Below are 23333 nucleotides of genomic sequence, written 5' to 3'. Positions count from 1 at the left end.
TTTAGGTGGAAAAATTTGATTCTCAGTAGTTCTTTTTTGTCATAACAATACATTCTTGTCATATCAATAATGATCATATATGTATGTAAGTATGTATGTATGTATGTATGTATGCATCTATCTATCTATCTATTTGTGTGTGTGTGTGTATAAGAAATCTTTCGAACTGCTTGAGACCTCCTGTCAAACCTACCGAATAATAATCATATAACGATCTTTAACTTAGGCTCAATGTCACACGTCTTGTGGGAGGGGGGAAAGGGTATATAACCGATACAATCGAACCAATGTTGGTCTGGTGCTTATTTTTCTTTTTTTCTCAAAACAAAAAGCAAAAACAAAACAAAAAAATGCTAAGGGGGAAAAAGGGTAGAGAAAAAGGGTAGAGGGGAAAAGGGTAGAGTTACCTCCACAAGAATTGCACTTAAAAAAAGAAACAGAGATGCTGGTAAAACGAAACATCCACACAAAAAGACATTTGATAACATTGGCATACCTTTTGAATTACTCACTGTCCTTCCAACCATGAAAAATTACTGAAAGGCAACTATCTACAATTGATTTTATGTGGTTGCATTCATTATTTATTCATCAATGTTTTAACAATTTAACATTCTCATTTTCATATTTACTAAAATAGTAATTTTTCTTTTTTTATTCATTTATACTTACAAATTTATTCCTGTAAACACGCATAGCTTATTAAAGTCAAAATTAATACATTGTTTTAGAGTGTGTGTGTGTGCAGGTATGTGTGGGTGTATATGTATGTGTGTGTGTGTGTGTGTGTGTGTGTGTGTGTGTGTGTGTGTGTGTCTATGTATATATGTATGTGTATGTGAGTTATACATTATAATATATTATATATTTTATATATATATATTTATGTATGTATGTATGTATGTATGTATGTATGTATGTATATGAATGTATATAGCACTGCAATATAGACAGCATTATAAATCTTTTTAATTAAAGAAATAATAACCTACATCATTATACACAGTCTTCTGAATCAATCAACTGTATATTCTTAATCCCCCCCAAAAAATGATGCAGCAAGAGGTGATGAAAGAGATGATGATAATGTTGGGGAGGAAGAAAAATATTAAAATGATGATGATGATGATGATGATGACGATAATAATCGTAATAAATGTTGAAGTGAAAATATAATAAAAAGACACAGAAAGGAAGAGGGAAAAGAGAGAAAGGAAGAAAGAAAGAAAGGAAGGAAGAAAGGAAGGAAGAAAGGAAGAAAGGAAGAAAGCCTATGTAAAAATGAAAGATGTTAAAAGAAAAGCAGCAAAACTGTCACTTACCTCGCTATTTATCAACAGCTTTCTTTGGTATATTCCATTGTATAAAAGGAAATTAAAACATGGAATTATGCTTTTAAAAAAAGACAAAACAAGAAGAAAAAAACAAAATCTATCTTCCCATCATCTCTATAATGCAATTTCACTTTGACTTGCAGTAACAGAAGCAGCAGAAGCAATTGTAGTAGTAGTAGTAGTAGTAGTAGTAGTAGTAGTAGCAGTAGCAGTAGTAGTAGTAGTAGTAGTAGTAGTAGCAGTAGTAGCAGTAGCAGTAGTAGTAGTAGTAGTAGTAGTAGTAGTAGTAGAAGCAGCAGCAGCACCTATTGCTCCTGATGAGAAAAATTAAACAAATTAAAGCATCTAAGCTACACGGTTGCTTTCAAGTAAAGGTTGGTTGCCTTTGTGTTCTTTTGTGTGTGTGTGTGTGTGTACGGTACAACAAAATTGGTTGGCCTCATCAGGTAGCACTCGACATAATCACTGATTAGATTTTTACTGGAGCCCACCTGCTCCTGGCTACTTGCAGCTACCAGTTGTTGTTGTTGTGGTTGTTGTAGGTGTAGGTGGTACTTCACCTGCTGCTGATGCCGCTACCACTGTTGCTGCTGTTTTGCTGCCGCCGCCGCCGTTGCTGCTGCTGCTGATGGCGAATCGACTGCTGCTGTTTTCTTGTTATCTGAGGTGTTTATGCGATTGCGAGAAAGTGCATCTGTGTGCACACCTGTGTGTGTATGTGTGTCTTAGTATGCTTATGTGTGTATGTGTGTGTGTTTGTGTGTGTGTGTGTGTGTGTGCATGTACACATGTATTAGCTCGCGTGTGTAGTGCACATATGTGCTGAAAGCACTATCCGAAGTCTGTGTAAGTATTAAATATGTTTGACAGCTTCCCTTTGCAGCAGATGCTGCTGTTGTTGCTGCTGCTGTTGCTGCTGTTTCTGCCACTGCTGCAGTAGGAATAGTTTGATAGTAGTGATGATGAAGATGAAGAGACAGATATTGACTGCTCATAGAATGGAGGATGAAGAGGAAAAGCTAACTTTGTTACAAAGAAGAGAAAAAGTGTGAAGAATACATCTCCGAATATATATTTATACACACACACACACACACAAACACAAACACACATACACACACACATATACAGATAGATAGATAGATAGATGTGGAGTTAGAGAGAAAAACACAGAGAGGATGAGAGAGGAGAGAGAAAGTGAGAGACGGAGAGAAAGACAGAATGAATGAGAAAAAGAAATAGGGAGATACATAGGTAGGTAGATAGATAGATAGAGAGATGAATAGATATAATGTCTGTGTGCACAAATATATTATGTATGCATGTGCATATATACATGCATGTATGTATATATGTGTGTGTATGTATATATGTAGTATATATGTATGTGTGTGTGTTTGTGTATATATATATATATATATATATATATATATATATATATATATACAAGCTATGGGAAAATGTGTTTGTAAGTTAAACAATTGTTTTGTTCAAAAATATTCTTGCTCTTGGTGTTACTGTTTAAATATATATATGTATATACATACATATATGTATGTAGGTGTGCATGTGTGTGTATGTGTATATATGTGTGTGTGTGTTTGTGTGTGTGTATGTATGTTTATGTGTGTGTGTATATATATAAATATGTGTGTGTGCGTGTGTGTGTGTGTATATGTGTGTGTACATGTATGTATGTATGTATTTATATAAACTATGTTTTCGAAAAATTTAGTCTGATGAAATAATTTCTACCATTATGATGAATTTGGGGGAGCAATTATGTAGATCTGGCATAATTTAATAATCAATGAATGAATTCTTTTCTGCCTTGATTAATTTTCTCTTACACTCTTAATCCTTGTCTCCAATAATTTTATCCTACATATTCTGAGATTTCCTTTACTTTGTTTATTTTTTTTTTCATTCTTTCCAATCTTTTATGGAAATCCTTTATTGTTACTTAGCCATCTTTCATTATTAATATTATTATTATTATTATAATTATTATTATTATTAGAGCTATGCGTCGGAGAAAGGAAATCGGAGAGGGCACTTGTCCATGGTGTTCAGGGAGATCTTGGACAGGGAGGTTTCTCAGTTATCCCTAGAGGTCATCTGGTATCAGGAGGACTACATCACTATCATTTTCTTTCCTTTTCATTGCATGCCGTGTATACTTTCTCTTTCTTTCTTTCTTTCTTTATTTATTTTATCATTTCATATGTAAACCCCAACACTTTATGTCTGTTTTGCATTGTCCCCCCACCCATCCTTGGCCTGGTGGCAAATAAATTAAATCATTATTATTATTCTTCTTCTTATTATTATTATTATTATTATTGTTATTGCATTAGTCAAAATTTTCCTTTCCTCCTCAAATATTAGCTTTGAGTTTTTCTGTTATTATTTTTTCTTTGTTGTTGTTTTCCTTTTCCTTCTTGCTGTGTTTTTTTCTTTTCCTTCTTTCTTCTTTGTTTATTTCCTTTTTCTTCTTTTTTTTTTTCATTTTCCATTTCCATTTTTTTTTTTGTTTCAACAATGCTTCAGAACATTGCCCTCTTTTATTCCTTTCTTAGAATATTTCATTCTCCTTATTAGAAAAAACCTTTATGAAATAGGTCAGCATTACATTCAATCAATATCAGCCATCATTGTCGTCATCGTTAGTAACAACATCACCACCTTGCAGCAGCAGCAGCAGCAGCAGCAGCAGCAACGGCAGTAGCTGCAGTAGTAGTAATAGCAACCATAGCAAGCAGCATTAGCAGAAGGAGATTAATAACGGCAATGGTGAGACGAATATGACGTGAAATCAACAAATTGAAAATACTTTAAAAAAAAAAAACACTTCTTTATTAAACTAGAAACAATAAAAATTGGAAATATTGGTCTATGCACTTGTAAGTTCAATATTAGCTATTGTTATTTTTGGTGATCAATATAATGCTTTTCATACCAATTGATTACATGAGTGATTGAAAATAAATTGCTGTTATCACATGTTTCATAATACAGAAATGTCAAAAGTACCACAGCTCTGCTTTTAGTGTGTTATTGAGTAATTTTGAATGTTTAGGGTTTAGGGGAGTTTTTTTTAATTTTATTATTTTTTTTACAGCTCATTTGTGCAAATGAGGGAAAATAGCTTCCTTCTATTTTTTTTTTTTGTTTTTTAGTTTTTATCTTGTTAGAAAATTTAGCAGCTAATGACATGAAAATGTATGAATGTTTATGAAGATTTATTAACGTACCTAAGACCAATAAGCAAGCAGAAACTCCCACACTTATACCGATAGCAATCAAATGATATCTCTTTCTAGTAATTCCCCAAAATGAAAACAATTGTCCAGAAAAATCTATCTATTCACATATATCAGCTGTTTCTACAGAATTATTTCACATATAAAAAAAAATCTTATTGAATTAAATTATTTACTGTATGAGATTCGATAAAGATCAGTTTGAGTATATTCTATTAATATTCCTTTCTTTTGACAAAGCACGTACAAAATACCATTTATTTCATTTTTTTGTTCTTGTTATTTTTTTTTTTTTTTTTTTTTTGTGAGAGAAATTGGGAATTTGCATTGTTCATGCCCTTTCCAAAGGCATTTGAAACTTAAAATAAACTGTTTTCGTAGATTTAATTCAATGAAGACAAACTTTTTTGTTGCATGACTGACACAGGTCAATATATATTTAATATATAGATCAGTTTGTTTGAAAACAATGCACTAAATTTTCACATTGTTACATAATATCAAGAATTATATATTTTTAAAAATATGCCAGTAATTACGAAGTGTTAATAGTGCAAGTTCCATTTCCTTTTTTTTTTGGTTTATTTTTTGTGCATTGAATATCTTCATAAATTAATTTCCTTTAATTTTCTTTATAACCTTTCTTTCATAACATTGGCACACTCCCTTCCTCTTTCTCACACCTCTCTCTCTATCCATCTATCTATCTATCTCTTCTTTCACACACACACATGCACACACAATATGAATACATGTATCTGCATACATAAACATATGCATTACCCTCCCACGCATTATACAAAGCATCAGCCATCATGAAAAGAATCTCTTTTTTGTTCTTTTTTATAATTATGACTGCAGGCTTTACAGATTAATATCTCTTGCTAACACTGCATATCATAAACATCTCAAAATCCCTATAATTTATAACATTCAAAGCCTTACGCTTTAATACACACTAATCATTCTCTGAACCTGAAAATTATACATCAGGATATGTTTAAAGTTAAACCATATATATTATTTTTTTATATATATCTGCTAAATTAAAAGTGGGAATGGGACAAACTCATTAGTGTGTATGTATATATATATATATATATATATATATATATATATATATATATATATATATATATATATATATATATATATATATATATATATATACGTATATCTTTTCTACTTTAGGCACAAAGTCCGAAATTTTGTGGGAGGGGGCCAGTTGGCCCTGAAATTTATCAACTTCGAAAGGATGAAAGACAAAGTTGACCTTGGCAGAATTTGAACTCAGAACATAAAGACAGACAAAATACCGCTAAGCATTTTGCCTGGCGTGCTAACGTTTCTGCCGGCTCACTGCTTTAATATATATATGTGTATATATTACATACATGTATACACACACATGCATGTGTGTGTGTGTGTGTGTGTTTGTGTGTACACATATATATGGTGGTTACCTACTCCTTATGCAGAGTCTGATCACCTCCTGTACCTACACTTTAGAACCATCATGGTTCAGATGTGGATTTTTAAACCAGACAATGTTCTGAAAAGACACCCACATAGATTGCACATCTGATTTGGACCACCAAGACCTGCAGTTAAGTTCTGACCTTTGTGGATCTTAAAATGTCTTTTGAGACCTCCATTAGAATTGCAGACCTTATGGCATATGCAGCATTGAAAGGTGTGCACAAATATATAGGTAGAGTAGTTGGTGGGGGTTCGTTTTTCATGGGTCCTCAAATGAGATTTGAGCCCAGCAAAAGGAAGGCATGGTCTGTCACAAACTGTGCGCACAAAAAGGTCACTGAGATTCACCTTCTCAATCGCAACATTCTTCTTAACACCTCACTTGAGTCTTGCATGTGTTATTCTGGCCTCCTCAAATGCCTTCACTCCACTGCACACTTTTGTTCACCATCCAGCTTAATCTGAAGCAAGCAGTCCTATGGCCTTTGGATCCATTCCAAGTGACTTCATGGTTGTCCTTATGCCATCCTTAAACCTCTTTTAAGGTTTACACAAATTGCGTTTCCGCTCTGCAAGCTCACCATAAAACAGTTGTTTGGTTGTATGTTCATCTGCCATTTGAACAATGTGGACAGACTATCTCATTTTATGTTTCAAAATCTTTGATTTAATTGAAGTTAAGCCTGCAGATGCAAAGACATATATATGTGTAAGTATGTATGCATGTATATATATATATATATATATATATATATATATATATATCATCATCATCATCGTTTAACGTCCGCTTTCCATGCTAGCATGGGTCGGATGATTTGATTGAGGACTGGTGAAACCGGATGGTTACACCAGGCTCCAATCTGATCTGGCAGAGTTTCTACAGCTGGATGCCCTTCCTAACGCCAACCACTCAGAGAGTATATATATATATATATATATATATATATATATATATATATATATATATATATATATATATATACATATATATATATGAACATATAAATAATAATATATATATATATAGGAGAGTATTGTGTATTGTTTGTAAAGAATAAAATATTCTGAATGCTCATTGTCTTCCAGGAATGTTCTTCCACTTTTAAAGTGCCTGTGCCAATCGAAACATTCCGACCCATTGCCTCATCACCATAAGCTTAGCAGAGCATGCTCAATGTCTCTGTAGCAAAGATCCCAAAGTTTAATGCAAAATTTCACATTGTCTCTTTGTTCCATATATATGTATGTATGTATGTTTGTATGTATGTGTGTATGTTTGTATGTATGTATGTATGTATGTACGTGTGTGTGTGTGTATGTATGTATGTATATACGAGATCCAATCAAAAAGTATTAAGACTGTTGCTATGGTAATGGAGCTAAAGTACACAGAGTGAAGCCACTTGGCACAGATTGACCCTTGAACTCTGTCGCACCTACACACTAAGTTATAACATTTTCACTCACTTCCATTGGTTATAGCAGCACTTGGAAGTAAAGTGTGTAAAGTGTGGTCATCTCAAAAAGAAAATTGAGTTTCAGCTGCACAAGATATCCTTCATTTTGTGTCCAGGAAGACAAAAACTTTTTGAAAATGGTCAAAACAGATGACTTAGGAGTCCATGGTTATGACCCCAAAACCAAGGCAAAAATCAAATTCCACTTGAAAGATTTCAAGACATCAAGGAAATCCAAGAGTATATGGTAAGGCAGTTGCTTTCTATCCCAAAAAAGGAGTTCCAAGAAAGCTTCCATTAATGAAAATGAAGCTGGATAAAAGAATGTGGCTTCAAAAGGAGACTACTTCCCTTGATGCTCAAATCAGGTGCTTAGTTTGGTTTATGGTTAATCCAGTGCTGTTCCCACCAATCTCAGAAGCCTTGTAAAAGAATCTCAGACATGATCTTTCCAGTAGCTTAACAGGACAGAGTGTCACATGGAGGGTCCACCCCAGACAAAGCTTTTATTGTGTGTGGGGTGGGGGGATAGCACTTTTTGCATCCGCTTTGTAAGCTTGTATAGCCTGTGGGTGCCCAGGGGTCGGAGATGGACTTCAAACTCAAGAGCTACCCAGGTGAAACATACTCTAGCTACACCTCTAGATTCTTCTCACCTGACTAAAAAAATATAAGATGTTGCCTGTGTAGCTGTGTGGGAAAAAGTTTGCTTTCCAACTACATACTTCCTGGTTCAGTCCCACTGTGTGGCACCTTGGGCAATTTGTCTAGAACTATACAAATATAAAATATTGCCTGCTCTTTACACCAAGAAATAAAACCCTTGACAGGATTGTTCTTTTTTTTGGTTAGTCCCAGGTTAGCTTGACTAAACAGATTTATCTTTTATCTTTTTATTTGTTTCAGTCATTAGACTGTGGCCATGCTGGGGCACAAATTTGAAGAATTTTAGTTGAACAAATTGACTCCAAGACTTTTTGTTGTTGTTGCTGTTGTTTTCATCCTGGTACTTGTTCTATTGATAGTGGAGATGCAATGGCCCAGTGGTTAGGGCAGCGGACTCGCGGTCATAGGATCTCGGTTTCGATTCCCAGACCGAGCATTGTGAGTGTTTATTGAGCGGAAACACCTAAAGCTCCACGAGGCTCCGGCAGGGGATGGTGGCGAACCCTGCTGTACTCTTTCACCACAACTTTCTCCCACTCTTACTTCCTGTTTCTGTTGTGTCTGTAATTCAAAGGGGTCAGCCTTGTCACACTGTGTCACACTGAATATCCCCCGAGAACTACGTTAAGGGTACACGTGTCTGTGGAGTGCTCAGCCACTTGCACGTTAATTTCATGAGCAGATTGTTCCGTTGATCGGATCAACTGGAACCCTCGTTGTCACAAGCGACAAAGTGCCAACAACAACAACTTGTTCTATTGATCTCTCTTTTGCTGAACAGCCAAGTATTGGGGACGCAAACAAACACCAAGTTGTCAAGCAGTGGTGGGGAACAAATACACACACACACATGCTCATGACAGGCTTTTTGCAGTTTCCATCTACTCAATGCACTCACAAGGCTTTGGTTGGCCCAAGACTATACTTGTAGAAAATTGTCCAAGGTGCCACACAGTGGAACTAAACCCAGAACCATGTGGTTGAGAAGCAAAGATATGTAGTATTTGGTTGTGTGGTAAGAAGCTTGCTTCCCAACTACATGGTTCTGGGTTCAGTCCCACTGCATAGCACCTTGGGCAAGTGCCTTCTACTATAGCCTCAGAATTATCAAAACCTTGTAACTGGACTTGCTAGATAGAAAACTGAAAGAAGCTTGTCATGTATGTGTATATATGTGTGTGTGTGCGTGTTATATATATATATAACCAGCCCACTTATGCGTACCTTTCCTTCACTGATGCTCGCGAAGACCTGTTGAGCCAAGTGAAATTGAAATCAAATCAAATTAGATGACTGGCACCCATACCAGCAGAGCACTAAGAGCACCATCCGAACGTGATCGTTGCCAGAGCAGCTGACTGGCTTCCGTGCCAGTGGCACATAAAGAGCGTGATCGTTACCAGTGTTGCCTTACTGGCTCCTGTGCAGGTGGCATGTAAAAAATACCATTTGAGCGTGGCCATTGCCAGTACCGCCTGACTGGGTTAGATGATTCCAGCAATTCCAGAAATGACAAAATTAACCCAACAACCAAACAAAACAGATCTAGCATGCAAACATAATGTTGCATCTCCAAAAATCAATGTTGCAACATAATATAGATCAGAAGTTCTCAAACTTTTGGGGCCACTGCCCCCCCCCCTCATGGCCACATAATACCCTCAGCACCCCCACCCCTATTTTTAGGTATAAATAAATATTTTATATATTACTAATTTATATATACTACAAATCATTTGATATTTAATATAATATTATATAACTTTGTATACAATAGCATCCCCCAATTGACTGCCAATGCCTCCTTTTTCTCTACCGCTCCCTTAGGCACCAGTGCCCACTGGGAGGGGGCCACTTTGAGAATAGATGAAGAGCATGCATGTGCACCTGGTGCTGAAATTAAAAGCATGGTCAGGTTCTAAAGTCAGAGGGAGCTAGCACATAAAAAATAGGTGCCAAGACACATGCCAAACAGTTTTCTTATATGATGTGAAAGATTTCATTATCTATAATATACTAGCTGACCATGTGCCATCAATAATGACAGCTTATTGTAGTAAAGCTTTATTATTTTTGTGTGGTGGGAATATTATTCATTGTTACTGTGGGGCACAAGATATTCGAGATAGTAAAGGAGTGAGATATAATTTACCTTTTACTAGAATATTTGATTAGATATATCTTTCATTTCATATTTAAGATGGTCGGTTGTGATTTATCGTAGATCTGGACTCCTTCGTCGGTTCAAATTCGGTTAGACAGTCACAAACATCAGGCAACAACTCTTTGAGATTATCATAGGAGTTATTTCCCTTCCGGAAATACACGACTAGAATATTTAGATCTTAATTACAAAATTGATCTTAAATTTGTATTGGAGACAACAATGCAGCTTTTTTAAATTTGTATTTTTATTTAATGGAATCCTATGCTATAACTATAGTGACATATAGTTCCAGTGATACTGATGCTCGTTCAGAACCCACGTAGGGTAGACCATCCAGACCCGGCGATTTGTCCCTCAAACATTCTGCCATCACGTCCCGCACTTCTACCGCCGTGATGGCACCTTCGCAGCACTCTCCTCTCTTGTCGAGAGTCGTGGTAGGCTGTGCAGGCAGGCACTGAAGTCCACCCTGCGTTCTCGCTCACCACTCATCCCGCACAGTCAGGCAAAATGCTGTTGAAAGGCCTCACACATTTTACTTGGCTTAAGTAATTTGCACCCCTGTTCATCTACCAGAGACCAACAAAATGAGAAACAAGAACATAAAAAACAAAAACATAGAAAACGAACTTTTTTTTTAACAACGAAAGAAACAAACAGAGAAACGGAACAGGCAACATAAAGAACATTCCCTTCATTAGTTGTCCCCTGTTTCGAAGGTAGGGGCAAGACACAACTTCATTAAAACAGTCCTTCCTATAAAGCAAATTAAATAAAATTTGGGATTTTTTCACAACGGAAAAAGACATGACGCCTTACTTGGTGGTACTTATGCTATAAACCCTGTGCAGAAAATTTACATGTGCAAACAATTTTTATATCAAAAGAAACCTGATGTGGTATGGATGTCATACATGCTTTCATATCCAACACTATTGTTTAATACATGTTGTAATGCCTTTGGTAAAATGTAACTGACACAACAGGTATATGTAGCTGATGCAACATGTCCACCTGGAAATGTATAACTGATGTAATACTGAAACCAATTAGTATTCCACATTATTTTAATCAATCAGGAACACAAGGAATTGACCAAAAGGTAAAAACACACACCATGTATTCAAAATGTGTGCTGCACATGCATTGGATGTTAAGCTTAATGTTTTAATGCAATGTAACAGCTGAAAGTTTTGTTGATAGAATGGACAGTGTCTGGGCTGATGTGGTAGTTTCTAGTCCCAGCAGGCACAAGACAAAAGTCTGCTCCTAGTTTGCCAAGTACATCTTCAAGCAGTATGCTGCATCTGTCTATTGTGGTAGGCCAATTAAAAGTAGTATTGGGTCCACTGGCATGCATGAAGTCCACATGACTTTGTTCTAATCACTTTAACAACAGCTGTTTTCTTTTTGGGAGATTTAGGCAGCAATTTCTGTACATGGTGCACAGCCCTGGACAGTGATCGTTTATTGCGAAATGCCTCTTCAGTGTCACTGTTATTTGGCATATCTGACAGCACTCCCTGTATTTGTTTAGCTCTTTTTCTGCTGGCTCTCATTCTAAGTTTGCTTTTCTCTGCTTCTTTTTCCTTCCGTCCAGAACTCCATTTCGCCCTTGACTTTTTTTGCTGTTCAGCATTTTTCTTTCTAACTTCAAGTTGTTTTTCTTCATCCATTCTCTGTCTGTATTTTTTCATGCGCTCCCTGTCCGATTTTGGTGACATTTTAGAATCTAAAGTGTGAGAAATTAGTACAAATTAATGCTCAGGAAAAAGAGGTAAACAGAATACTTAGTCCTTGTACATGTATCTTTTATAACCATACCTGTACTCTACTCAACTAAAGTATTTCAGGTTACTGGCCTTTAGAAGGTACATGTATAAGGATGAATTTTGTAATCCTTTCCCTAAAACATTTAGTGTGCTTGTCAGTTTTTCTGTACTATGAAGTTGTTCAAATTTTGGTGTTTTTGGTGAAATTGGATATGTAAATTATATTTGCAGCTGTTCTTAGGGGCTAAGTTATTCATGGTTTGGAGTTCATAATACTTGATTCCAAGAGACAGAAAACATTTCCTGGCTTTTTTAAGCATAACTTGAAGGTACATCACACATACCATTAGGATATAGAGTCCTGAATTTGTATGCATATTATAAGCAGGTGTTCTTAGGGGCCAATCATTTATTTCATTAATTTTCACATTAGTATACAAAGTACTCTTTTGGGGGAAGCGACCAAGAACCAATGTAATTTTTTTCCAAATACAAAACAAAATTAAAAAAGTCGATATTTTTGCTTTCCAAAAGATGTTTCTTAGCTGACCCTAAAGCTATATTTATATTTGGCTGGTGGCGTCAGGTTAAAGTAAATGACCCTAGGTCTGCTTAGTAGGTAAAGTAATATTTACATAAGAAACCGTTTAAACATCACAGGAATGAGTTTTAGGGTTTCAATAAGTCGCCAAACAATATAATTTAACACTTAAGTCTGAAAAAAATCAGCATTTTTCAAGGACGGGAGTCTGTGTACTCTGTGTACACACTAATGTGAAAATACTGACAATTTTCACTGGCCCCCTTACTGAGAGTGCATGGGAACAATATCATATGTGGAGCATGAACATGTAACATTATTTTCCCAGACCTACAAATGTTAGAAATGTTATGTCAGTTACATTGAAAACTGTCCTTATCAAGCTTCAAAATTATTAATTATAGTCAGATATAAAAAAGCAAACATTTGTTGAAATATGGTGCTTGCAGGGGCTTTCATCTTGCCATACTTAAAATCTATACAACCAATGTAACTGACACAGCATGTCAGCATGGTTAAGATTTCATGTGGTCTGTCACTAACCAGCAATACCAAATGCTGGAATGTGATAATGAAATAAACTAGGAGTATCTTGTATTTAATGCAACAATAAAAAGTAGTTGCTTCATACGTTTTTTTTACCCGGTGCTAAAATATAGGTGCAACCTCACAAAACACTTATGTAACTGATGCAACATACCTATTGCTGCATCAGTTGTGTTTCACTGTTACAAGATACTCATTAATATTCAAGAAAAGTATTGTGTATAAGAATAAAATCCCCCACTTACTGCATGTCATAATGGTTGCATTGTTTTAAAGAAATTATTTGTCAGGATTTTGAAGACTAAACTTATAATGCCAAAACGTAACTGACGCAACAAATTCTAATGGCCACAGCAAATTCTGTTTTCGCTGACAAGCAAGATGATCTTCCAAAAAAATAACACTGCCAAACTATAGGTTTAATCTAGTTCTTCCGTAAAATACATCTTTGCAAGACGGTAAGCTTATTTTTCTCTAGGATGGAACTGGATTCCTCCCCTTTATACTGGCAGTCAAATTGTCATAAGTTCGACTAGATCCAAGATGGCTGCCGTAGTCACATGATAATAGTCCCACAGAAATTTTAAAAAACATTTTAAAATTCAATTGGCTTACGGGTAACGTAATAATAGACAAATCATGGGAGCACAGTTTTATTATAATTTTTTAGTTTTGTCTCCTTTTGCGTGGAATTGTCCATATACTCATACATACGCATACCTATTTATATACATCTATGCATGTATAAACATATGCATGCGAGTGTATGAATGGGTGCGCGCGCGTAAATATTTGTTTACATTTTTTAGATGGATGAAATCAGTAAAACATGTTATCCTTTTCTTGGATACACACTTACAAAATTTCAATAGACCTAAGTTTCAGCTTCGGAGACAGCAAATATTTAGCTATGACCTGTTGCTCATCCCCTACAAAGTTCAAGTGTACCCTTACAGCTTTAGATATCTAGAACATGCTTACTACTACACATGTAGACATTCTAGACCGCACCTACAAAATCACTTGTTGATGATGGGCAAATGTTATGTCGCTAACACAATATATTATCTTCATTTTGCTTTGTTTTTGTTCTTTCTTCCTAATCTCACATTGACAGTGTCTGCTTCTCTGAACAAAAAATGAAAGCCACTGAATCTACTCCGGTACACTTCGCCATCCCTATTTTGTTTGAAAAAAACCAATTCAAAGCATTTATATTTCTTTCATATTGATTTAGGCATTCAGTCTTAATGCTATCTTGTGTAGGAGATATACTATTACATAGATGAGACATAATTCATATGTGTCTCAGTCACTTTCAAGTATTTATAGACGTCTTCTGCTCAATTAGGACTCTCAAACAAAAAGCCTTTTTCCAAGCGAGAGTTCCAAGTATTTAAGTATTCGCAAGTTATCTTCCCTTGAAACAACTAGTTTTTGTACGAGAAAGAAATTTGGCGGTAAGTCTTACAGCTTTGATTTAAAACGAATTCTTGCGATAAATAAGTTATTTTATTATTGAATAACACCAATGTATCCCACTTTATACCTTCTCTAATCGCAACTGTAAGTTATTTACCAGAGTTTACAGTAACTATAGAAAAGCTATTCTGATTACATTCAACGTTTTACGCGCTATTTATATATACTAAGCATTCGCGACTTTCTTTTTTAATTCATTAAGTTTTTACCTAATAAAATACGGTAATTCAGTCTTAGAATTATTGTAACCGTCACAACCATCTACTGTAACTTTGTTTTCCGTAGTGAAACCTAGATGATATATTTATATATATTCTTATTGTCCAGAAGTGCCTTCAAAAACTGTATGACGTAGTCCTAAATACGCAATATCTGACGGGGAGGGGAGTAATAACGGAATGGTTATGGTACCTAAACACTTTTGATCATTAGGTTTCTTCATTCAGGGATCTGTGGGCTGAACAGCAATAATAACATCATTGTTATAAATAATGGCTAAATTATAGTTTGGTGGCTAAAATCTTCAGTGTAACCTTTCAAGTTTTTGCCTTTTTCTTTCACTTTTGCAGAAATCTCGTGTTTTCATTCATGTTTGGAAAATGACGCAAGAGTTGTGTTTTAGTGTTTTTATTCATTGTTTGTCTTTGTTTTTCGAAATCAATAAACAGTTCTTGTATTTTTCTATACATAAAGACATGCAAAGGCCATGGCACTAACCAAAATAATTAGTGATTTTCATCCAGCTAAATATTTATACTGGATGAAAACTATTCTGTAAGCTGAGTAAACTTAGTCAATAAAGACTAAGTAGATGAACGAAAAAGATGTAGTCACGGATCTCAAACTTTATATTGACCAAAGGTGCTAGGTACAAAGTAAGTATAGGAATAGGGCAGTCTGTTTTACATTTGTCACTGTTATAACTATTAACCGGTCATTTAAGCAGAGTACAGTAATCCCTCGACTATCGCGGGTTTTACATTCCATAACACCCCTCGATAGGTGAAAATCCGCCTAGTAGAAACTACTGTACTCTATATTTTTTTAATAATTTGTATATATTTTTTATTGATGCAAAGCAACACCACGGAGGAATCGACGTTAGCTTAAACGATAAACCGTGATATGGCATGGGGTTAATGTACATCTAGCATTTTACATTACAGTAGTTGATTTGTCATGATATTGCTTATTTTTTATCAATTTTTGGCAAGACGCTCTTTAAAAAAAAAATTTTTTTATTTTCGACATAAACCCCACTTTTCGGTACGGGGAATACGAATCTGCAAAAAAAAATTGGCCAAAATCGACATTTCTAAATTACCACCCCCACCCCCATTTCCTTCATATTAAACTTTTTTCAGAATTTTTTGTTTTTTTCAAAATATGCGGAAAAATACGGAGATTATGATTCGGACAAAAATGTCAAAACATTTCTGGGTCAAACTAAAGGGTTTGACCCGGTGGGAAATGAAAAATAAAATATTCTAATAGGTGTAAAACAACTTGCTGCGAACGAATATGAAGAAAAAAACGTGCGCTTGCGAACGGGGGTGAGGTGGGGAGAGGCCTCGGAACATTCACATCCCGAATGTTCCGAGACGCCTCTCCGGAGCTAAGAAACAAAAGAAAAATAGTGTAATAGATTTAAATGTTGCAGTGAAACTACCATTTCTCTTTGTGTGTATGTGATGGCTAGAATAAGAATAGGAAAGAGGAAGTTCAGACAATGGGCATTGATTGATGATACATGTTTATTATACAACACATTATAGATACAAGGCCAACAGAGTTATTTATATAATAAACACAAGTTGAATATACAATCAAAAATGTCATTTAAGTGGGGTTCAGTCCCACTGCGTGGCACCTTGGGAAAGTGTCTTCTGCTATAGCCTCGGGCCGACCAAAGCCTTGTGAGTGGATTTGGTAGATGGAAACTGAAAGAAGCCTGTCGTATATATATGTGTATATATATATATATATATATATATATATATATATATATGTTTGTGTGTGTATGTGTTTGTCCCCCCAACATTGCTTGACAACTGATGGTGGTGTGTTTATGTCCCTGTAACTTAGCGGTTCGGCAAAAGAGACCGATAGAATAAGTAAAAGGCTTCCAAAGAATAAGTCCTGGGGTCGATTTGCTCGACTAAAGGTGGTGGTCCAGCATGGCTGCAGTTAAATGACTGAAACAAGTAAAAGAGATATATATAACAGCTGGAAAGTAATAATTTAGTTTTTGTTTTTTCTTTTTACTTTGCATTCATTCTGGCATGAAGCTACCCACATACATCAACAAACGGGCCTTAATGTAATGACAAAAGAAAGCAAAAAAAAACAAAAAACAATGATGGAAAGCTTATATTTATTGGACAATATTTTCAAGGATTAAGGTGGCAAGTAGTCAGAATCATTAGTTTACCAAGCAGGATGTTTAGCAACATTTCGTTGCTAAAATTACTTCTGCCAAAACTTGAAACCAATATTTTCAACTATTTCTCCATACCATTTCTCACTTTTCTTTCTTAGGTATAAATCATGTCAACTACACAGAAGTTCCGAAATTTTGTTGATGAGCCTATGGGTGATAAATCTGTTAAGCAGTTGGCTGGAATTGGCAATACTTTAGGAGACAGACTGATTGAAAAGGGCTATGAAAAGGTTTGGTATATAATATCTATTTTCCAAAAATATTAGTTGAATATTTAATTTGTGATGAAAATAAAATAGAATAAGCCTTCCCTTCCTTCATACTGTCAGGCTTTTAGTTCCCTTAACACTGGTTTAAAAACTGATACTGTATAGAGGGATCAGTTTGTTGCTGGCAGCTAACCTCTCCAGTGCTGGTGGCACAACATTCTTCTCGTTGCATAACAGTGGTTGGTTAAAGTAAGCATATTGTTCAGAGGGCTATTACCTCTGTTAACATCAAAAAGTCTCTCTCTCTCTCTCTCTCTCTGAGTGAAAGGTCTATTGTATTAAATGCTTCTACACAAACATGGTCGTGAGAAGTAGTGAATACACAGGGAATGCAAAGACTAGAGAGGAATGAAAATACTGTGTTCTGTTGATTGTGCAGTGTCAATATACAAGTATGACAAAGTGCTAATGTACTGAGAAAAATTGTGCGGAAGAGAGAAGACTGTTCTGGTTTGGTCATGGGATTGACCTCAGTACTTGACTGGTAAATTATTATCAACCCTGAAAGGTTGACAAGCAAAGTTGATCTTGGCGGAATTTGAACTCAGAGCATGAAGTGTTGGAAGAAACATCCTTAATGATTTTTGCCATCTCACCGCCCATTGGAAGAACTAAATTATCCTTCCTGCTGGAGGCACAAGGCCTTAAACTTGGGCTAGTCAATTATATCGACCCCAGTGTTTCACTGGTACTTAATTTATTTACCCCGAAAGGATGAAAGGCAAAGTTGACCCTCAGCAGAATTTAAACACAATGCAGCGATGGGCAAAATACCACAAATCATTTTGTCTAGCATGCTAACAAATCTGCCAGCTCATTGCTTTCAGAAGAACAAAATAATAACAACTAAAAATAAAGATAAAATAATAGAACCATGTTCTAGGTAAGAGATATAATCATTTATAAAAACTTAATTTACTCTGCTGAAGTATTTGGTCAGCGTGTATACAGAAAACTGTTCAAGTCAGTATAAATACAATTAAATTAGACAGTACATGAACTTACGTACGTAGAATTTGACCATAACCCTGCTTATGTACTAACTTGGATCTATTAATTGGTGAATAGCATACATACAAATGTTACATACTTGTTAACCAGGATTGCTGTCTATTTTCTTATCTCTGAATGATTGGAAAAAAACTGCAGCAGAGATATTTAGGAACTATTTTCATGGTGAACGGTAAATTCCATCAGGTAAATTTCACCATAGGTAAATTCCACCACGGTATAACCCACCATAGGTGAAGTTATCATTATTATTGTTGTTATTATCATCATCATTGTTGTATTATATGAGTTATGATATTATGAAAATAAAAGAAGAATGCATAACAAGTATCAATAATGTGAATAAATACAAAGAAAGGACTTTCGAGCGCGATCGTTGCCAGTGCCCCTGGACTGGCCCTTGTGTGGGTGGCACATAAAATACACCATTTTGAGCGCGGCCGTTGCCAGTACCACCTGACTGGCTTTCGTGCGGATGACATGTAAAAGCACCCACTACACTCTCTGAGTGGTTGGCATTAGGAAGGGCATCCAGCTGTAGAAACTTTGCCAAATCAGATTGGAGCCTGGTGTAGCCATCTGGTTTCACCAGTTCTCAGTCAAATCGTCCAACCCATGCTAGCATGGAAAGTGGACGTTAAACGATGATGAAAAAATAATTAAGGAACAATCATATGAAGAAATACATAGTGAATACAGTGTGTACAAAAATTTAATCTTTTCTTTATTCCAAATTAAATTTTTGAAATTCTGTGGTGAGTGTTTTTCATAGATTCTTGCTCAATGGGAGTACATTAAAGTAATCTCATCTCAATTCAAGTAGATTATAAAGATTGTTTTCCATCTCACCTTCAGACTCTCTCCCTCTCAGAACTTGAGAGACAGACAGATTAAATAACATAGGTATTGACCAATTGTCTAGAGAAACTGACCATGGTGATTATTAGAGGGAGCAGCTTATATTGGAAGTCTGTCCATGGGTGGAATTTTCCATGGTGAAATTTACCACAGTGGAATTTACCTAGAACCATTTTCTTGTTAATAACAAACATGTATTAGAAATGTTGCAAAATTTTCTAATTTAATATTTTCTCTTCTTTTTATTCAGGCCTATAATGTTTTGGGTCAGTTTCTTCTTCTAAACAAAGATGAAGAATTGTTTAAAGACTGGATCACAGAGACAATTAATGCCAATTCAAAGCAGGGAGGAGATTGCTTTAATTGTCTGAAGACATGGTGTGACAATTATCTGTGAAGAAAAGTTTTCATTTTATGTTTTGTTAGAAAAAAACCCAGATAATAGATTTTTAAGTAATTCATTTCACTTTCATATATAAACGCTTTAATAAAGTCTATTTATTATTAAAATTGTTTGCCTTTTAAAAGTTCTTTAATCTTGTATTTATGAAAGTAAAATCAAAAGCTGACTTCATGAGAATTTTGTGAAACGTATTGCTTTTAAATAATTTCACTTTCATATAGAATTCCTCTTTTCTCTAAATCATCACAGAGCATTGTGAGCAGCTGAAGGATTCACACGTGCCTCCTCGCCTCCTGCTAACTAGAGATTTTGAGGCTACCACAAAGAGCGTACATCTCACCTCTTGTCATAAGTTAACCAAGGAAACAACTTCAACAGATTGTGGGGAAATCCTATCTTATTGTCTCTCATTTTCCAGATAACTAATGGCCAAGCAAATACAGTCAAGTCAATCTCTACATCCTAATCTTGTTATTGATGAGGATTTGATAAATTATGGCAGTATGTACTTTTAGCTGTCCTTAAACTGGTACTCCATCTGTTACGATGACAAGGGTTCCAGTTGATCTGACCAGTGGAACATGCAAGTGGCTGAGCACTCCACTGACATACATGCCCTTAACATAGTTCTCTGGGAGATTCAGCATGATAAAATATGGCAAAGCTGGCCCTTTGAATTACATGTACAACTTATTTTTCCCAGTGCATGGATTGGGACAACATGAAAACAAAGTGTTTTGCTAATATTATCCTTTTACTTGTTTCAGTCATTGGGCTGCAACTATATTGTGGCAACTGTTTGAAGAGTTTTGTTGAACAAATCACACCTGCTCTTAAAGTCTGATAGTCATTCTATCAGTCTATTATGCCAAATCACTACTTTTAAGACGTGCATAATATCAAATTTACTTACAAAGCATTGGCCAGCCTAGGGCTGTAGTAGAAGACAGCCAAAATGTCTTGCAGTAGGACTGAACCCAAACCCATATGCTTGCAAAGGATGCAGCTGAACCACACAACCATGCTTGGTGGTAGCTTATGTATGTAATTCACATCAATTATCTATCTTTTAATTTTTTCCATTGAAACCATTCCCACCTGGATTTATTTCTTATCCAAAAGCAATTACATTTATGACTTCTGTATTCATCTGATTCACCTCTTCGTCATCATCATCATTTAACGTCCATCATTCAAACCTATCTACCACATATCCAGCGTTTGTTCTCATTGTTCCTTCATTAACACTTACTATCTTGAAATCGATAACATTAGAGAAGGGACGATGCTCAAAAGCAAGGCTGTTTTTAAATATAGCCAGTGCCAAGTAATATTTGCATTATTTAATCCTGGGAAGTTGTTCGCTGAATGCACAACCACTGTAACCACAATTCTTGAGGATTTACTTCCCCTGGATCGCCAACATTCTAATCTAAGTAGAATCCTCAACTTCATTCTGCTGAACATTATCATCATTTAACGTGATTCTCTGTGCATTGTTTGGCGAAATAACTTTTCTTAGTTGCATGGAAGACAGATCCTGGGACACCAAGTTCACTATGTCTAAATAATATAGCTCTACATTCACCTGTTAATGAATAAGAGACACTGTAATCTGGATTTATTTAATTTGAAAAATCATTTTAAATGGCTTGCTATCAAGATTCTGGAACTCTAGACATTTTTGCATCTCTAGAGCCAAAGTGATATCACATTAAAACCACCTAAAAATGGTAGTGAATCCACAGGGCAAGACAATCACAATCGTACATGTAAAACATTTGAGACATGAAGGAATTATTATTGCTCTTAACTTTCCAAGAATCAGGAAACTGATTATGAAGTCTATAAAAGCTAAGTGAAGTAGCATCATACAGATTCATAACTCACAAGTGGTTGGCATTAGGAAGGGCATCCAACTGTAGAAACCTTGCCAGATCAGAGTGTGTGCATATGTTTGTGTGTTTACCTGTACAGCTGCCTCTTTTGCAACCACATGGGTTTGGGTTCAGTCCTACTGCTTGTAGGTGTGTGTGCATTAGCCATCTGTGTACTCAAGGACTCGACCTTTTGTTGAAGGTCAGTTGGATCTTGGATTTACTGGAATTTACTTGTCATTCTGTAAAAATTTAGGATGTGGGGAGGAGACAAGGGAGAACAATGTAGGTGTGTGTGTAAGAGAACCCCTGCATGGATGTGTGTGTCAGTTTTGTGAGTGAATGCATGTTTGTATGTGTTCATGTGAGTGTTTATTTCCATATAATAATAAAATTATTGTGTATAGTGCTCAGGTGCACTACAACTCATCAAAGGTGCATGTACAGAACATGGAAATATGTACAAACGTCAGGAAAGTGAACGTTGTATAATTCAGGATATACATGTACATGCGTATAGAGGGGAATGTATGAGGTGTAGTGTTGGCAAATTTCAGGAAGCATGGAAGTTTTAATGGATGCAATGTCTCGGCAACAAACAACTGATGCAGGTAGTTTGTTCTATGTTTCAGCAACTCTGAGTGTGAAAAAATGTTCCCGAAAGTCACGGGAGTTGTGCTGTTTTCTAACTTTGTAGACATGTGTTAGACACATGGCACTCAACTGATGCTGATGTGTTTATGTCCCCATAACTTAGTGGATTAGCAAAACTGACCAATAGAATAAGTGCTAAGTCTACAAAGAATAAGTCCTGGGGTCGATTTCTTTGTTTAACACCCTTTAAGATGGTGCTCCAGCATGGCCACAGTCAAATGATTGAAACAAGTAAAAAGGAAGACAAGAATGCTATGATTAAAAATATTTTCCATACTTTTAAGAAAGGTGAAGGGCCCAAACAGAATAGCAACATGTTCACAAAAGTATTCAAATGGATATGAAAGTGCAAACTTAAAGAAATATGATCTGATGAAATTTCTAAAAGTGAAAAACTACTAAACTATTTCACAACGTCGAGTTTATATTAGTGACAGGGGCATTATTAATACGAAGAGATCAACTTTGCCTTTCATCCTTTCGGGGTCGATAAATTAAGTACCAGTTGCATACTGGGGTCAATCTAATCGACTGGCCTCCTCTCCCCAACTTTCAGGCCTTGTGCTTATAGTAGAAAAGATTATTAGTACAAAGTGGTAATATATGTCCCCCACCTAAATGTGGATGTTCTGTTAGAACAACCTATACTGTGCTAGATACCATGAGAGAAACTCTCATATGGGCTTTTGGTGCAAAATGCATGTTTGTTTAAGAAGATAAATCCCCACCATCTCCAACAGCACCAAGACCACCAGATCATGTGATTTCAACCTTCCTTGATCTTGTCAATGATGGATGCTTGACTGTTAGACAGAGCAGTGACTCATTTCCCTGCCTGTGATATAGAGAAAATCAGTGCCAGGACAAGCACTGGTGTTGCCATTAGCATCTGCAGCTGAAACAGGACAACCAAGCTAATGAAGCCAGTGATAGACACCTGAAAAAACATCTTGGTAATAAAATGTCTTTCAAAAGAAAAAAAAGAAACAGACGGGGGAGTGACCGTGTGGTAAAAAAAAAAAACTTGCTTCCCAACCATATCGTTCTGGGTTCAGTCCTACTGTGTGGTACCTTAGGCAAGTGTCTTGTACTATAGCCCCGCGCCGATCAA

General features: G+C 35.8%; 3 protein-coding genes across 7 annotated transcripts in view; 1 reads left to right on the top strand and 2 right to left on the bottom strand.

Moving 5' to 3' along the window:
* LOC106874878 (mucin-17) overlaps positions 1-1539 on the bottom strand; it is an 85158-nt gene extending 83619 nt beyond the window's left edge. For all 4 annotated transcript variants that reach the window (XM_014922779.2, XM_014922780.2, XM_014922783.2 and 1 more), the window contains exon 1: positions 1323-1539. The gene's annotated coding sequence lies outside the window, so the exon portion shown is untranslated. The remainder of the gene's footprint in view (positions 1-1322) is intronic.
* A 100-nt stretch (positions 1540-1639) lies between these two features.
* On the top strand, positions 1640-19798 carry LOC106874888 (barrier-to-autointegration factor). Of its 2 annotated transcripts, none has more exons than XM_014922797.2 (3): positions 1640-1708; positions 17249-17380; positions 19539-19798. In XM_014922797.2, the coding sequence occupies exons 2-3, from the start codon at positions 17258-17260 to the stop codon at positions 19683-19685; spliced, it is 270 nt and encodes an 89-aa protein (XP_014778283.1). In that variant the 5' UTR covers positions 1640-1708; positions 17249-17257; the 3' UTR covers positions 19686-19798. The 2 variants fall into 2 exon arrangements, with proteins under 2 accessions (XP_014778283.1, XP_014778282.1); XM_014922796.2 differs by lacking the exon at positions 1640-1708 and adding an exon at positions 14538-14688.
* LOC106874886 (uncharacterized) lies at positions 10988-13796 on the bottom strand. The gene is made up of 2 exons (XM_014922795.2): positions 13474-13796; positions 10988-12101 (listed from the first exon to the last, which is right to left on the bottom strand). The coding sequence occupies exons 1-2, from the start codon at positions 13481-13483 to the stop codon at positions 11698-11700; spliced, it is 414 nt and encodes a 137-aa protein (XP_014778281.1). The 5' UTR covers positions 13484-13796; the 3' UTR covers positions 10988-11697.
* Positions 19799-23333: the final 3535 nt, after the last annotated feature.

The sequence above is a fragment of the Octopus bimaculoides genome, chromosome 11, assembly GCF_001194135.2.
Source record: "Octopus bimaculoides isolate UCB-OBI-ISO-001 chromosome 11, ASM119413v2, whole genome shotgun sequence".
In the NCBI taxonomy this organism is placed as follows: Eukaryota; Metazoa; Mollusca; class Cephalopoda; order Octopoda; family Octopodidae; genus Octopus; species Octopus bimaculoides.
Note: the sequence above shows the minus strand (reverse complement) of the source record. Positions and strands in the feature narration are given on the sequence as shown.